The following is an 18,215-nucleotide window of genomic DNA, read 5'->3' on the forward strand; positions in this document are numbered from 1 at the left end:
CAGCCCCTGACCACCCCTATTTCTGACTATTAACACCGTTTTGTCACTCACTCTCATGTTGCCCTAGACTTAGTCTGTGTGACCAACAGAACATGGCAGAAGTGATGATATATCACTCATGAGATTAGGATATAAGACGCTGTGGCTTCCTTCGGTGATGTCTGTCTCTCACCACTTGCTCCGGGGGGGAAGCCAGCTGCCATTGCATGAGGACATGTCATGGAGAGGCCAACATGGTGAGAAGCAAGTCTCCAGTCAACAGCTAGTGAGGAGCTGAGTCCTGCCAACAACCATGTGAGTGGGCTTCAGAGGGGATTTTCTAGCTGCAGTGGAGCCTTCGGAGGACTGCTACTCTGCCCGAAGCTTGACTGCGCCCTCATAAGAGACCCTGAGCCAGGGCCACCCAGCTAAGCTCCTTCTGAATTCTTAGCCCTCAGAAGTTGTATGGTACGATAAGTGTTTGTTGTTTTAGGATGCTAAGTTTTGGGGTAATTTGTTAAACAGCAAATACAGAGTACAAATAAAATTGTGCCTGTTACATTTCTAGTCACACGTGAACAAACCAAATACTTTCTAATCCCACTGGGGACATTGGAAAATGCTCTGAAAACAGAGGGCTTTGAATTTATTTCTAAAACTCGATCGAAGTCATGTCATGGGGAGCTGTCTATTCTAAGAGTGACTACCCAAAGGAAAGTCATCAGATCACTGTTTCTGAAATAGGAGAGGCACCCAAGCTCTAGTAAATCTGTGGACACTGATGTAGTCCTTTGCTACAGCATGGGTGGGAAGGGCATCCAGAGGGAGCTAGGAAGCAGCCATTTCGGGTTCAGCTAGCATATATTAAGAATAAAAAATTGGATTGGGGTGCTTGGTGGCTCACTTGGTGACCTGGGTGGCTCCACCGAGTGTGGAGCTTGCTTAAAACTCTCTCTCTCCCTCTCTGCCTCTCTCCCCCATTCACATGCTCTCTCTCTCTCTCTCTCTCTCTCTCAAAATCAAAGGAATAAACATTGGAATACATAGACTGATGCTGATGAACTATTTGAAATATAATTCAAAAAATTCTTAAAAGATAAGAATTTTATTCTTGCCTCCATTTTAGAATCATGAAACCCCAAATCTGTTAGTGTTTGCAAGGCAATAACTTTGTTTGGGACAAGGGGGACTCCCATATCATAGCATCCCAGGTGATGGTGCCTGAGAAATAGGACAGCTCGCATAATCTCAAAAGGGAGGCAGTGACCAGAAAATCCCGTCGCACGGCCAAATCCAGGTGTGTACCTGGTTCCCATTTCCTGACCTATGCTGCCAAAATGAAGGGAACTTGCTCTTTATTAATACCTGAACCAGTCCTTGCCGTACCCACTGACTACCCAGATGGATGGGACCAAGTAGCCTGTTGTGAAGGACCTGGAAATATCTTGGGACCATTTTGTGACAACCAATACACAAACCACCAAGCAAACATTTGGCTCCCATTTGAGATAAGGAACTGGCTATGGAGTCTGCCAAGAGGGGCTGCATTCTGGAAGGCCGTGAAGTCATAAAACCACACATCAGGCCTTTTTGAGTCACGTCACTTGCCTACGAATTGCAATTTGCTGTGACAGTAAGGAGCTCGGACAGCTCCTCTCCTGATATTCCCAACCCTCCATTCTATAGCAACGGGTCTTTGACTCACCTGTGGTCACCTCAATGCTTAAAATGGTGGTGGTGGCTTGGTCAGTGCTGTTCCCTTGAATTGGGAAACTGAGGCTGTTCAAGTAAGTTTTGCTAGGCTCCAGGAAGGAGGCGTTTTCAAAACTGATCTCAACATCAACAGTGTACTCTTCAGCTGCAACTCTGCTTGAGGCAACTGAAAGGAAAGCACAGGAACCTGTGAGAATTCACCACGGTGGGGGGCAGGGGGGGAGGGCGGGGAGGGTGGTGGGCAGAGAGGGAGCATGGCGGACAGTTCCACATTTACAGGCAATAACAGGACTATGTGGATGCTGGCACATCAGCCTTGCCCCCTTCATGGTGCTCCCTGTCTATGACTTTACCATTTAAAGAAGGAAGGCAACTGATCTTTCTGGTCTAAGTGTAGTGGCCTCTGGCCATTTGAGAGATTTACAGGCTAAGCTCAGGACCTGTCCAGAACAGAAGCAGAGAGATCTAGCAGGGAGCCTTGGCAACATCCAGACAATAAAGCCACGGTCCTGACTCAGAGAAATGAGTCAGGGTGTTTCCAACACCATTCAACTGACACGCGTATATTTTGAGATCTGAACTACGCATGGCTTGAAGTCCTCCAGGAAGAGTCATCCTGTTAATTTCCTTTGCCCTTAGCCTACGCACATAGCATGGGCTCTTAGTTCTCGCTGTGTACCTCTGGTGTCCTGAACATGATGGGTACTCAACAAAAGTAAAATTTGCCCAGGAGAACGTAAAATCAGAGATATCTCCAGCTCTTCATCGCCCTTCCAAATGGTCTCCAGGCTGTTTCTGTGTCTGGCATCCTAGATGTATTTGGTCCAACACATACCCACCCACAAGCAAGCCAGACAATATATAAACTGGAATGTCATTTCATAATTTCCTGTATTACAGCATGTCTGGTTCACCAGTTGTAAGCTTCTCAAGGGCAGGAACTGTTTCTTTCACTTTGTATGGCTTGACTCTATTTGGCATGGAGCTCACCCCATAATAAACATGTGCCCAATTAGCTCTTATTAAAATTGTGACCCTCTAAGAGAGCCACACATTCACCTCCCCATCACTGCCCGAATCTTTGGTTCATTCTTGGCTGAAATACATAAGAGGAGCAGAAGCCAAGGACGAGTTTCATAGCTAATGATGAACCTTCAAAGATTAGGAGAAATTTTTACACAGATGCGTCGAGAAGACAAATTGTGGCTTATTTGATCTTGTCAGTCAAAGAAGGAAAAGGTTAGAGAATACTTGCAAAAGTATTACTTGAAAATTTAAGTCAAATGTGATGTATATTTTGCATGATGTATATTTTGCCAAAAAAATCAATTCTATGTTTTCTAAAAGGGCAAAAAATTTTCCCATAATATTGCCAGATTTGTTTAAAACTTTCCAAGGAATATTGATGTGAAGGGCTAAAAATGAGTTAAGTTCATTGTGGGAAACTCCAGTAAATAAGTTTTTATTACAGAAAGCTGTAATATTTGTAAACTGATAGTTATAAACTATGCCTTAGAAGGTTGATTTTAGAATCACTCACTAAATTCTACTCCTAAAACCAATGCTACACTACGTGTAACTAATTTGAATTTACACAAAATCTTGGAAGAAAATAGGCAAACAAACAAACAAACAAATAAGAAGAAGTTGGGTTTTACTCATCAACCTTGTTGAGAAGTATTTCATTTTGGCATCCGTCCTGCAACTTGCTGTAATTAACTCAAACTGTGAAAAAAGTCTTTGTCTATCTCTCAAAATTAAGACTGCATCTTAAGGTATATTTCCTCCTTATAAAAATGTATTTACAAGCAGAACAAAAAGGCTTTTAAAACCCGACGCAGAGTCACAGGCTGTCATGATACCACAGCGATGCCTAAAATTTCCTGTTTTCTTTCTGATTCTCTGATGGTTCTGTGATGAAAACAGGCTTCCCGGAAGAATTGCTAACCTTAATCTGTGTGAGCCTAACTCTAGACACGGTGGGTTGTCCACAGGGAACATTTGAGAGGAGGGCGGCTGCATAATATTTATAAAGTCTGCCTTGGAGCATATTCTTTTTCCTGAAAAGTAATGCAATGTTTATACCCTCCAGCGCATTCCTAGCTCCAGGATTCTCTTTGTCCGTAGGCAGTCTATCTCCTCCCTTGAATGTAAACAGGATATCCTAGATGGTAGGGTTTTTTAGCAGAGTGAAGTCAATAACAATCCCACATCCCCCACTTCCTCATCTGCATTGTTGCACCCCAGGGTCTGACCCCCACCATAGCCTCAATGCCTGCCGGCTCACCATTCCTCCCGCTCATCCCTGAGCCCACCTCTCTGTGCCCTTTCCAGACACAGTTGCAGAACAAGCGAATGCCTGGAAAGCACATGGTGATTCATCAATGGCATCATTCCCCACTGAAACCAAGGTGGTCCTTCCAGTGAGATCTTACAGGGAACTGAGCCACAAGCTTAAAATATGAAGAGGAAAGTTCCTATGGTTTTAGCAAATTCTCTTCCATGGGATTCGTGCAACTGTAATTAAAGCACTAGCCTCTAAGTTCCTCTCCCCTCATCTGCTTTTTATGTTCTTCAACAACTTCTAAAGGAGTTTCAGAACTCCTGAGTGCCACTTCTCCCTAGAGGCTGATAAAGATGGGGGACCTCTACTAGAGAAGGAAATGCCATCAGCATGGAAATAGTTCTTTAAAACAAGCTCAACAATCCAATAGTAACTCAAAGGGCTAGGGGCTTGCCCTTGGAAGTCATCTATGCCAGTGGTCTGCACTTGACTGATGATTATGTACATCTAGGGAATTCAACACACATGAATACTTTGGAGTCTCAACCCAGGTGAGTCAAAGTAAAATCTTCATGGATTAGGTCCAGAAATGTGTGTGTGTGTGTGTGTGTGTGTGTGTGTGTGTGTGTGTTTCAATTCCCACTGGTGATTCTGGATCAGGCAGGTTTAGGATTTAATGTTCTAATCCAAGTGAGGAAACCAAGAAGGTAATCCGGGAAAGCCAATATTAGCGCCTAAACTTGTTTTTTTTACATGTGTGTGTGTTTTATTGTTTGTCTTGTTTTGTTTTTGCTTTTGCTTTGTTTGTTGTTGTTGTTTTCAGACACCCCCTGCTTCTGGTCCTATGGAGACAGTCAGGTGGCCTCCAAGTGCATTTGTGCACGTCTTTCTTCAGTCATACCAGATGGATCAAAAGTGATCATAACAAAAGTAACAATAATAATAGCAGCTGCCATTTACTGATTGGCCAGTAGGGTCTGAGGTCATGAGGAGAGTATGCATATACCCATTTTGCAGATGATAAAACTGAGGCTTGATGGGTTAAAGCCACATAAATAGCAAATGTTAAAGCTGGGATTTGAAACCATATTTTCTTAACTCCAAAGTTCATTTTATTTTTTTTCCCTTAAATGTTTTATTTAATTTTGAGAGAGAGAGAGAGAGAGAGAGAGAGCGAGCATGAGTGGGGGAGGGGTAGGGAGAGAGAGAGAGAGAGAGAGAGACAGAGGATCTGAAGCGGGCTAAGCACTGACAGCAGAGAGCCTGTTGTGGTGCTGAAACTCACAAACTGTGAGATCATGACCTGAGCTGAAGTCAGACACTCAACCCACTGAGTCATCCAGGCGCCCCAAAGTCTATTTTTTCTTTTTAAAAAAATTTTTTATGTTTATTTATTTTTGAGAGGGAGAGAGACAGAGTGCAAGGAGGGGAGGGTCAGAGAGAGAGGGAGACACAGAATCTTCAGCAGGCTCCAGTCTCCAAGGTGTCAGCACAGAGCCCGATGCATGGTCGAACTCATGGACCACGAGCTGAAGTCTGATAGTTAACTGACTGAGCCACCTAGGCACCCCAAGTCCATTTTCTTTTAACCACTCCTTGTCACAACTCTAATGGAAGAAGATAATGAAAGTGACCACTTTGTGAACCCTAATGTACTCTAAAAGACAAGGCATTATTATGAAATGTGTCTTTAGAACTAATGTGCAATTCTCAAAGTCAATTTCAAAATAAAAGCATATCCAAGAGCAAAATTATTAATAATAAATGGAAGAATTATCTAAAACATCGTTCTATTTGTTTCAGCATCATAAATGTCTTAGAAATCCACACTGAGGAAAAACACACTGTGACCCCTCATTGACACTCATGGATTTTGATCTTAAGTCTAGCTAGATTTATTCATTTGTGCCCTAGTTTCTTGACTTATCGATTCATAAGTAACTTTACTGTTGGCTGAGTGCCTACTTCCCAGGCACGACGCTAGGTGCTGGGGACCTGGCGTAAATAAGAGAGGCAAAGCTCTACCTACTTCCATGGATCTCCTGCACCCGTGCGGGAGGTAAAAGTAGGCTGAAACTTCAATGTCAGGCAGTTCTGGAGGGCATGGAGATGCTAAAGCAGGGTCAAAAAACAGTGGCAGGCAGAGTGCGGGCAGAGTGGTATTTTAACCATCTAGAATGGTTAGAAAAGACCTTTCTAAAGCCATAAACGTTGAGCAAAGATGCAAGTGAGAGGAGGAGATTGCCATGTGCATATTCGGGGCCTCTTACTCCAGGAAGAGAAAATCAGGACCAAAGCCTCCAGAGTGATTTCCATGGCCTGCCTGAGGAACAGAAGATGCCCTCGGGATCTGGGTCATTCCTGTCCCTGTATGGCCCTGGGGGAGTGTCTGATTTGATGTGCAGGTGTCATTGTGACCCACAGGTGGGTGGGACCAGAGGCACACTGTACTCACAGCCCTGAGACAGACCCACAGTTTGGGATGGAAATGCCAACTCCTGCTTGCCTCGCCTCTCCCAAATCTGAGGACTTTGGAGCTGGGGGGAGTGATGTTCCTTGATCTGCCCCAGGCTACAAGGGGGCTCAGGAGGAACAGGGGATGGTTTTCCCACCTCTGTGTCATTGTGTGTCCTTTTAGAGGCCCTTAAGTTCTTCTCTGCTGCCTCTGGACCATCTGATTCCAGAGTTTAATGTGTTTGCTTTTTCTTGGGCTCCTGTGGCCTCCTGCCGTTTGCCTGAACTTTTCTGACTCAACCGATGCCCCAAGTGGAAGGTAGCACATTCCAGGTGTCATCAGTGTCACAGATGGAGGTCTATCGGGCAGGCCCAGAGGTACGACCCCACCAGGATTTTCCCTTCTCCTTTCCCATAAATCGCTGCCCGACACGCAGCACTTATCTTAAAGAGACATTTCTGGAACGTTGGCCACAAAGTGTGACAAGTAGTTCTGGGCCTTAATCTCAGCTGTTTAAGCAAACAATATTATTTTTGCCTGGCAACTCTAATGGGAATTGTGGCTTCTCAGAAGGTGGAGACTGAGTATGCCTAAATCAATCTCCCAAGAGAAAGGAAGTTGGTGTAATCTTTCTCTTGACCAAAAAGGGAGGATGCTTCGTGATCACTGAAGGCTTGGCTCCCTTGTTTCTCACCCTGGAGCAGGTAAATATTAACAGCCGCCTGTCTTTCTGCTTGTTTCTTACTATGTTCTAGTAGGTAGCAATTTGGCTACACATCTGTCTCTGATTGCACCATTGTCAACAGATAGACCAAGGATCCTGTTCTCCATTTGGATTTTAGAAAGGTTTGTTCACGCAGGGGAAAACCACCAGAGCCCCAGGCTATGGCTCACCGGCAGGTGTGGATGGGAGAGAGGGTGAGCATCTCGGCATGTCATAGAACGCTGGGCTGTAAAGTCTGGAGATATGAATCGTTTCTACTAGTTTGTCACATACCCAGGTCAGACCCGTAGAAAACTCTTTTCCCGCTAAGTTGAAGACAGTGCTCTGTACTCCTTACCCTGTGAAGCTGCTGTAATAACCATGGAATGGAATCTAATGGGCAGGAGCCAGAAACACATGTTGAAAATTATTAACTCTGCACTATGAGCATGGACTGTGGAGCCAGTGAGAGGGGCAGTGGAATACCTTCCAAAAAATTTTTTTTAATGTTTTATTTATTTCTGAGACAGAGAGAGACAGAGCGTGAGCAGGGGAGGGGCAGAGAGAGAGGGAGACACAGAATCCAAAGCAGGCTCCGGGCTCCGAGCTGTCAGCGCAGAGCCCGACGTGGGGCTCGAACTCACGAACCGCGAGATCGTGACCTGAGCCAAAGTCGGACACTTAACCGACTGACCCACTCAGGCGCCCCCGGAATACCTTCTTACCTGGACAGGCCATTTAGCCTCTGTGAGCCACACTTTGCCATGTGTAAAAAAAGGAGTGATATCTTCTCTGCAGAATTGCTGCTAAGGAGTTGGTATGAGGGCCCCTAGCAAATTGTCTGGCCTATAGTAGCCCTTTTGAAACAGCAGGTAGAAAGAATAATATTAATGATAGTAAGTGTGATGATGATATTACAGGCAGATGCCCCCTGGTAGGTCAAGAAAAGCTAATGCTACTCCAATGGTCTCCCCTTTGAGACTGTTACACAAACAAACGACACTAATCAGAAATTAAAAGGGGGGGTGCCTGGGTGGCTCAGTCAGTTAAGCGTCTGACTCTTGATTTTGGTTCAGGTTACGATGAGATCGAGCCGTGCATCGGGCTCCATGCTGAGTGTAGTGTGGAGCCTGTTGAAGATTCTCTCTCCCTCTCTCTTTGCTCTTCTCCCCCGCTCATGCTCTTTCTCTCTCTCTCTCTCAAAAAAATTATTTTAATTAAAAAAAAAAAAAGAAATTGGGGCACCTGGATGGCTCAGTCGGTTGAGCGTCCGACTTCGGTTCAGGTCATGATCTCACAGTTCGTGGGTTCGAGCCCCGTGTCGGGCTCTGTGCTGACAGCTCGGAGCCTAGAGCCTGCTTCAGATTCTGTGTCTCCTTCTCTCTGCCCCCGCCCCCCCCGCTCACGCTTTGTCTCACTCCGTTTCTCAAAAATAAATGAATGTAAAAATAAAAAGAAAAGAAATGAAAAGGAAAAAGCATTCCCAACACATGGAACATCAACCCTAAAACCAACCCCAGACCTTGGGCCGAGAGCGCCTCATTCTTGCCATCTCACTCTGCCACCACCTCCGCTTGCTCAGTGCACTAAATGCCGTGTGTTATCCTAAGAAAGACGAAAACATAACCTTCGCTCCCCGAAATACGTTCCTCAACCTAGACAATGCACAGCATTTCCTGGACCCAGATGAAGGGCAAGCACACACTGGGGCCGCCAGGTCTGCAGAAAGATTGACATTCCCACACCAGCAGTCAACAGCCCAATTTCCTCACTAGGTAGGTACGTAAATGTGAGCCCTTCTTGCACGGGGCTAGGACACCCTGGGTCTCCCTTTCTCAAAAAGGTGTCCATTCTCAGTCATTCCTTCGGAAACCAAAGAAGAACCCACGAGGACTTTTCAGCCCAGGACCCAAGAATATTCCCCAATCGGGCTCAGAAACCTGGCAGAGAGCACTTCCACACCGACACGGAGAACACATGCGTGTTATTTCTAACCAATAAAGACACGTCCACTTGCACTCCCCTGAGAAGATTGCCCTTAAGAGTAACTTTGGAGCTTCCTGGCAAACCTCCGAGACAAGATTCCCATTCCAGCTGTGGTTCTCCCTGTGGCCTCCACATCCCTCAGACACCCAGGTCTGTGTGCTCCTACCGTATCACGTGGATCACCGCTACCCTTCACCCTATGTCAAGTCTGTCTCCAAGTCTTCTTGACCCGCTCCTTGTAAGGTCTTTCACAAATGTTCCCCTTTCTCCTTCCCCGTTTCACTCGAGGAACCAGGACCAGTGATGATCCATGCTGCTGAGCCTCCTCGCTGGTCTCCCGAGCACTGACTTCTTCCTCTAATTCGTTCAGCCATAACCATCTGGCTAATTTTCACTTCAGGTGGCTTCCATCGGTCCCTTCTGTGTGCCAGCCTCTCAGCCGATCTAGAATCCACTTCCTGGTTTCGTCGGGACGTAACTCTGGATGCTCTGTCCTATTCTGATTTTCCCCCTGCCCCCCAGTAGCCTGTCTGCTCTAACTGGCAGATCCACCCTTCTTCTGATCCTCTGGCCTCTAAGTGTTTGTGCAGACTCCTCTTCCCCAACAGGGTTCTGAATTCGTTTTCCTAAAACACTACTTGTGTGCCATGTCTTCCCTTCTCCTGCCTTCAGTGGCTATACGGGAACTTCTTTGCACCAGGGATTTCAGGCTCTTTCAAATGCAATATTATTTCTATAAATAAATCTTTGTTTTTAATGAAAAAAACACACGAATAAATCGCTAGATAACCCTAGTAACATTTAAATAAAATGTACATAATATTATTTAATCGTCTCAACAACTCTGAAATGTAATAACTCATATATATACTTGCATGCAATCGTATGTCTGTGTTTGTATGATGTATGTAATATACATACACATACACATATATGTACGTGTGTGTGCATATCAGGGCCCAGTGAAGATATATAACTGACCAGAGTAACTTAGGAAGAAGCCCAGAGTGCTCTGAGCATAAAAGTAAGTGCTGATCCTACTTTTAAAGATGATTCTATCTATCTCAAACCCTAAAGCTTTGATCCAGTGCCTCAAAAGGAAATGCCTGTCGACAATTCTCTTTTCTTGGAAACTTTGTTTGCCTCCTGTTGGTTTCTTTCATTGTTTTCCTCGAGAATGGTGCTCTCCATCGCAATTTATATTTCAGCTCTCTGAGGTCTAGCCTCTGAGTCTTTCCATAGCCACTCCTTACTTTGGTGATTTTGTAGAAGCCCCAAGGTCAAACCGTCTTCTGCAGATGATGGGTTGAGTCATTATCACCTTCCAAAACGACTCTAAAATCCTAAGCGCACAGAGGATCATGTATAATAAACGGAAAATATATTTTTATGGTAATTTATTATCATCATGATTGTTTTCAATGAAAGCACATCTGGAAAATTTTGGAATGTCAAATCCTTAGATGCAGACGTGGCTTCCTTCCAAAAGGCTAACGTCTCACGATGTCACCACGGGTCACAGACAGCCAGGCCCAGAAGCACAGGAAGACGCTACTTTTACAGCTGTATGGTCACCAACTGTCCCCGAGGAGGCTGGCAGCCTGGGCCTTCCAGGAGCCTGGGAGAAACCTGGAGCTGGAACTCACCCGCAAGTACTTTGGTTCTTAAAAAGAAAATCGTTCAAAGTACCGAATGGGGACATCTCCAGCTCCGCTCCTGTCACAGGGTGCCAGGGGGCTCAGGGGATGGGAGTGCCTGCACTGATGCTTTGTTTAAACGCACAGAAAGTGCCACCTGTGTGCTTCGGACCGCTTCAGGGAAGGAGGGGAGTGGGAGAGTGAGGGTCTATAAGGATATAAAACAAAGCCGAAACAGAAAAGGAAGGAAAGAATGGCAAAGGAAGAAAAAATGAAGGTATGACCTTCCAGCGAACATTTTGAGTCCTTAATAAAATATGATCGAATTGTCATTTCAAGCACTGGGCAGAGGTCGATCTGGTTGGTGCTCTGAGAAGCTGCAACAGACACCTTTATCCTGGCCCCCGCGAAAGCCCGCCCTCTTTGGCGGCTTTATGACTCCTGCAGATGACAAGGCCAAACAGACCAAACCACGGCATGTCTGGGTGTGATTCAGTCATAATCCTGAGGGTTAAGAAGTTCTACCTTCTCCAGAATTGGTACAGACACTGGGCCAGCAGCTTTGGCGGTAGGAACCCACCCTCGACTCACACAGGGACAGCTGCGACAGGGACATATGCTCTCTATTTGTTCACTCATTTACTGAGAAACTGGGCTCAGTGCCAGGCTACAGAGATGAGGAGGGTTCAAGGGAACTCATGTCTACTGGGGATGACAAACGGGAAGTAAAATTATTACAAAGCATTGGGACGCATCTTGTGCTATGGGAATGTGACAAGAGCAGTGGGAACCCAGGAAAACGGCCCCTCCCTGTCTGGGGAATCAATGGAAAGCCTTACGTGGCAGGAGCCCATGTGAATGGAGTCTCTCCGACAAACAAAGGAGGGTGGTGGGTGGGCAGCGACCATGTGAAAGGAAACAGAAGGAGAATAAGTGGGAAAATCACGTGGGGTCTGCTAACAATCCAGCAGGTGATTGGATTTGAGAAAATCCTTGGAGAGATCCAAGGCATTTGGGAGCCCATGAAAGATTTTATATGGGGAATCAGATTGGTGTTTTTGAAAGGCTAGGAAGTGGGAGTTGAGGAGAGAGCCACTGGGGACAGACTCTTCAGGATCTCGGGAGCAGAGAGGGGGGAGGTGAGGGGCTTATAACGTGCTGCTAAAATCCATTTAATGTCATTAGGTAAGGGAGGGAATGGAGTTCCCTTGTAATTGCTTCTAGAAATTGAACCCTGATACACTCGGAGACTGCATTATAGGGATCACAGGGTTTGAAAAGTCACAGCAAATGTCATTTGATCGGGCTTACTAGAAGAGACTGCCAAGCGAAGGCTTTACGTACCTGCTCGTTTTTGCCTTAGCGGCTCCTTCCCCGCTAGTTCATGTTCACGGAGAATCTGAAAGAACATTTTAGGAGACTGTCAGTGGGGGTTAGAGATGTCTTATCTCCTTGGCTTCCTGCTCATGTGCTCTGAAACGTAGGAGCTGAGCGTAGGGCTGCGGATTCCGGGTGAGCACCTTGTACCCCGTGCATGGCGGGAACTCTATGAATGTGAGCTGGCATTCACTTTTCATAGACCAGTCTCTAGGCCCAGGAGCGGAACCAATCACCACATCTGAGTTTCTCCAAGTCCCCGTAGTTTGAGTCGGGTCAAGAAATACAAATTATGGTGTTTTTAACTTGTGCTCTCTGCCTAAGACTTGAACCCTGAGTCATTCCGGTGACGAGTCTTAGACAAGTCTGAGACATGACCTCTCCTCAGCACTCAGCCTGTCCCCACCCCAATCTTTCTGCTGCGTTAGGGCTGTTTACATTATGCATGCTTAGAAATCATCTTCTCCTCCTTTGTTCCTTTTTCTCCTGGATGGTTCTATTGTTGCTTTCTGTGGCAGGGGCTGTGAGAGCTAGCTCTGGAGTCAGACTGCCCGGGCACAAGGTTGTGCTGCTTACTAGTTATGTGACCTAGGGGAACTTACTTACCCTCTCTGAGCCTCAGTCTTCTTTTCTGTAAAATGGAATAATAATATTTCCGACCTCATAGAACTGGTATAAGAATTAAGTCAACTGCATGTGACACATAGTAAGCCCTTAATAAAGTTGAATTATACCACAGACTATAATAGTTAAGAGCAAGGACCCTACGGACATTGAGTTCAAATCCTAGCTCTGCTGTTAAGTGGCTGTGTGAACTTGGGCAAGTTATTTAGCCTCTCTGTGCCTCTGTACTCATCTATAATATAGGAATAAAAATAGTCTGCCTCGTGAGGTTGTCATAAGGATCAAATGATTAACAAATGTAAGGCACCGAGAATAGTTTGGTGACGTCGTAAGAGCTATTCTGGGACAAAGCGTCACGCTCTTCTAGAAGCACCATTGCCACGGACCCTTTCATCCACACATTGACACTCGCTTCGTCTCTATAAAGCTCTTCTCCTGTCATCATGCAGCTTTCTTTAAGAGTTGACTTGGATTGGCTTTGTTGGGATCACTGCCAATTCTGCGGCTGGTAACCACACCTTGACCTGACCTGGGTTTCCTAGTTCATCCCTGCTGGGCTGTGCTTCCCAATCCAGACTCCCTTCAAGGCTCAACAGGAGAGCCATACGGCCCCTGCCCTCTGTGGTGTGTCCTTTCCCATGAGCTCAACACATCCATGAACGTCACCCCAGGCAAAGCTCATTCTACCATCTGTGGTTCTCGTTATTTTCTAGTTATAGTTCTCATTATTTTCTAGTTATCTCCCATCATAACAATTATAAAAATATGAATGCCTAAAATATATCCAACACTCCTGTGCCGGGCACTGTTGAGTACTTGATGTGTGCTTAGGTATTTAATCCCCACGACAATCTAAGGCACAGGTACTATGATTATTCACATTTCCCTGATGAGAAAGCACAGGCGCAGAGAGGTCAAATGACTTGCCTAAGGTCACACAGCCTTTAAAGGGCAGAACCAGGACTCCAACCGGGCTAGCCTGGCTCCAGAGTCTGCACGTGTCCACACGGGCATTGAATGATTTTATCAGGAGATACCCCGGGAAACGGTGGGTCTGTCTCCGTGACCTCGGCTCTCTTACCTAGCACCCTTTCTTTCTCTGTCACCTCCTCCTATCCCCTCCTTCTTTTCGATGACAGTGTTAACAGCCATGAGGATCTGTACAGGAGTGGTGTGCCTGACAGTTCATAAATGTTCTTGAAGAAGCAAGTAGAGGAACGATGCATGACGATTGGAAGGTCAGAAGCCCAAATGCTCTTTTGTTTGCAGAGGGCTTATCTTAGCTGTACCTAAATGTGCAGCAACCAAGAGGGAGCAAAGTCAGTGCCTAGGGCTGGTTCCTGTCCAGCTTCTCCCGGAGACTGCTTTGGCTCTGTGCCCAGGCAGAAGGGAAGGGGCTTCTGCTCTATTCCTGCCTGCATCCTCTCTGGGGGGCTAGGGACAGGGAGTGGGGAGCCACCAGGAAGGCTTCTCCGTCCACTCTTCATGGGCTGTGGTTGGGGGACTCGGCCCAGGAGAAGGTGATCCCTGGCAGTCACCTTCGGGAAGCTCTCCAAGGTCTCGATTTCATTTGCTCCATTTTCTGGAGGGGCTAAAGACTTGAGGTTAAAACAATTCAGGTGCAGTCAATTCCCTCGTAGATAGCATTTCAATCTGTGACCGTAAGGATCACTTCCCTTGGCTCCCCCCAGTCTGGGTTAGCAGGTCTGGGGTGCGGTGACAAAAACTGTCTTTTTAATGGGCACATCTCTGGACATGAGGCCATCTTTTGAGAAACACTACTTTTTAACTATTTCCTGCATTCTTATGGTGAGTATCGGGAACTGTCAGGGGACATCTCTGCAAAGCACCGCCTCTGTAGCTCTGTCACCTACTGCCTCTGTCGTCCTTCCAGCGAGGATGCACCGCCTCTTGTGAGAATAACCCATTTTTTGTTTTAAGTCCCGCAATCGTTGGGGCAAATGCGGCAAAAATACTGAAAGCAATAAAGTCTTTGAGGAGTCCCCTGCGGGGGTGGTGGTGAATACCCTTGGCTCTCCCAGATTTGAGAAGGTACAAAGAGATGGGTCGCAAGGTCAGGAAAGGGTTGCAAGAGATGGATTGCAAGGTCAGGGGGGCCTGGATTTCAACAAGGCAAACGTTAGAATCGCACCAAGCACCGAATCCCACCACCTCCCCCTCTTCCTGGTTGGAAAAGTCACTCGCTCATTCTGAGGCTCAGTTTCTCACGTCGTGGAAAGCAATGTTCTCAGGCACACCAGCTGCTTGTACGGTTTCTGGCAGTGGAATGTGTCTGTGTGTCAGGCTGGCTTGGGACTCACCAGAGGCCATACTTGCCCTCCTGAGTCCTCGTGTCACCCCCATTCAGGGACTGCTGTGACTCTGGCACTTGCCTTTTCTCTTAAACATGGGGTACTGTGGAGAACTCTTAGGGGAGCATAGATCTTCTCAGATGAGTCTTTACTTCGGAGAAGAAAACAGAACCTCCAGGGGACTTCCTCCTGCTTGTCCATATAGAGGTACCCAGATGAGTCTCTGAGGACAATGGCCATCCCCATCCAAAGGGGATTTCCTGATGGCCAAGTCTCAGCCAGAAGACACAAGGTCACCAAATCCAGGAAATGCCCCACCTCTTGGACATGATGACTTTAAAATAATTGTGTATGGGTTTGGGTGGGGGAAGGGGTAGCCTGGAGTGATCATGGGCGATCAGTCAGGAATGAGAGGTGGCATTTTATGTGAAAAAAAAAAAATCCCAGGGAACAGGATGACAATAAGGTGGTGACTAAAGGCTCCAGGGTCGTCAGATCTCTCTCCTCCTCGCCAAAGCCCTGTCCCTCACTCCTCTTTTTCTTGAGCTGGACTCCCCAGCTTGACATCTTTGCCTCCAGTTAGATAATTATCACCCCACAAAGGCATCCTAGCACAGGTTTACTTGTGCTAGCAAAGTAAAAGTAAACAACTCTGCACCAAATCTTAAGTGTTGGCCCTGTGCTGGTATGAGAGCGTCTGACCCTCACAACAAAGCGATGGAGGAGATGCCATTTATTCTCATGCTATGTAAAGGAAACAGGTTCAGGGAGACGGAGAAAAGACGAAATTTCCCAGGCTGACCAGAGCTGGGTTTCACACTCAGCAACAATGCGGGGACTGAGTGTCTACAGTCTTGCGGCTCAAAGCACAACCACCGGAGCAGGCACGACGTCAACTTGTCAGAAATGCAACATCCGGACCCCACCCCAGACTTCCTGAGTTGAGATCTGCACTTTGACCAGGTGCGCCGGTGGGTTCATACACACGTTGAAGTTTGAGGGGCTCCATTGCCACACTTTGAATGCCCACCACCCCACCTTTGCACACGCAGGCTCGCTGCGGCATTACTCAGAATAGGCTAGACATAAAAGCAGCCCAAGTGTCCATGAATGGGCAGACGGATAAACAAAATGTGGGATATACGTCCAACGGATCATTATTCAGACTTAAGCAAGGAAGGAAATTCTGACGCATGTCACAACGTAGGTAAATTTTGAGGACATTATGCTAAGTGAAATAAGTTAGTCACGAAAAGGCAAATACTGGATGACTCCACTTACGTGAGGTACCTAAAGTAGTGGAAATCATAAAAAGAAAGTAATAATAGTGATTGTCAGGAGCTGGACGAAAGGGGGGAATGGGAAGTTCTTGTCTAATGGGGTTAGATCTTCAGTTTTGCAAGGTGAAAAAGTTATGCACACTTGTTGCATGGCAATGTGGATCTATTTAACGCCACTGAACTTAAAAATGGTTAAGGTAGGGCGCCTGGGTGGCTCAGTCGGTTGAGCGTCTGACTTGGCGCGGGTCATAATCTCGCAGTTCGTGAGTTCGAGCCCCACGTCGGGCTCTGTGCTGAGAGCTCAGGGCCTGGAGCCTGCTTGGGATTCTGTGTCTCCCTCTCTTTCTGCCCCTCCCCCTCTTGTGCTCTGTCTTTCTCTCAAAAATAAACATCACGGGCACCTGGGTGGCTCAGTTGGTTGGGCATCCGACTTCAGCTCAGGTCATGATCTCACGGTCCGTGGGTTCGAGCCCCACGTGGGGCTCTGTGCTGACAGCTCAGAGCCTGGAGCCTGCTTCGGATTCTGTGTCTCCCTCTCTCTCTGCCCCTCCCCCGCTCAAGCTCTGTCTCTGTCTCTCTCAAAAATAAATAAACATTAAAAAAATTAAAAAAAATAAACATTAGATTTTTTTAAATGGTTAAGATGGTAAATGGTATGTATGTTACCACAATATTTTTTTAAAGCCCATCAGCACAGGGTTGCATTTGAAATGGTAGAAGGTCAGCCTTGGGAACGGATGGGCAGCTTAGGGCAGTACAGGCTGATGAGGCAGGTTCAGGTGTATCTCTCCAATGAGAGGGTCTGTGGCCTTTGGGTTGTGTGAAGATATTATATCTCAAAGGCAGATCTAGAGAGGAAAAGTGGACACCTCTGGGATAGTGGTGGGAGTTTCTAGAAAGATGGAATTCGAACCCAACCAGAAGCCTTGGGAAGTCACTGGCTTATCCTCTGACCAGCCAATGCCCCCAGATGGATGGAGGGGCATTATTGGGGCCACAGCAATGGGGGCCATCCTGGTCTAGGGGGAGGGCACAGCTGAAGCCAGGAGGCCAGGAGTGCTAGGAAATTCTGGAATAAAGGTCAAGCTGACTGTATTGCTGAGATCACCTCAGTCTCGGGCTTTCTGCCCACACGTCTGAGTAACTAGAACTCTGCACTGACCCCATGAAGTCATAAGAGGTGTGAATGTTTCTCTCCCATTTACCTGGACAAGCTGCTGCCTATGATCACACAAGGGGAACCTCACACTGGAGTTTGGGAGAAGAGACACATAATGCACACCTCCCAAGTCATGACAGAAATAATGAAAAAGACAAAGCAAACCTAGGTCAAATGAAAGACACAAAAACAGAAAAGAGGAATTAAGTGCATCAAGTTCTAAAACACAACCCTGAAAGTAAGATCAAGCATCTTCTATATGACATTAAATGTGAATAAACTATGCTCCCCCAAGCAAAGTCAGATTTACTCAGATTTTGTTGAAAAGAAAAAACAAGACGAAACTTCAAACACATGTTGTTTATAAGAGGACTTCCAACACAAAGTGGTCCGTTAAAGGCTAAACAAAAAACAAAGAACAAAGATTGGGCAAACACGAATATAAAAACAAATTTGATAACGGAAACGGGGGACAAAGAATTAAAATTAAAAAGTACCAAGCAGAGGGCCGCCTGGGTGTCTCAACTGGTTGAGTGCCTGACTCTCAATCTCGGCTCAGGTCATGATCTCACGGTTCGTGCGGTCAAGCCCCATGTCAGGCTTGTGCTGACAGCACAGAGCCTGCTTGGGACTCTTTCTCTCCCTCTCTCTCTGTCCCTTCCCTGCTTATGCTGTCTCTGTCTCTCTCAAAAATAAATACATCATT

At 46.4% G+C, this 18,215-nt stretch overlaps 1 protein-coding gene across 5 annotated transcripts in view; it reads right to left on the bottom strand.

The window, feature by feature from the left end:
- The window catches only part of ADGRF5 (adhesion G protein-coupled receptor F5), a 98,195-nt gene that overhangs the window by 33,806 nt on the left and 46,174 nt on the right, over positions 1 to 18,215 (bottom strand). For all 5 annotated transcript variants that reach the window (XM_042986517.1, XM_042986514.1, XM_042986516.1 and 2 more), the window contains exons 3-4: positions 12,102 to 12,156; positions 1,685 to 1,858 (exon numbers count right to left, since the gene is read on the bottom strand). In XM_042986517.1, coding sequence (XP_042842451.1) covers positions 1,685 to 1,858; positions 12,102 to 12,156 — 229 coding nt within the window. The remainder of the gene's footprint in view (positions 1 to 1,684; positions 1,859 to 12,101; positions 12,157 to 18,215) is intronic.

The sequence above is a fragment of the Panthera tigris genome, chromosome B2 (assembly GCF_018350195.1).
Source record: "Panthera tigris isolate Pti1 chromosome B2, P.tigris_Pti1_mat1.1, whole genome shotgun sequence".
Taxonomy (NCBI): Eukaryota; Metazoa; Chordata; class Mammalia; order Carnivora; family Felidae; genus Panthera; species Panthera tigris.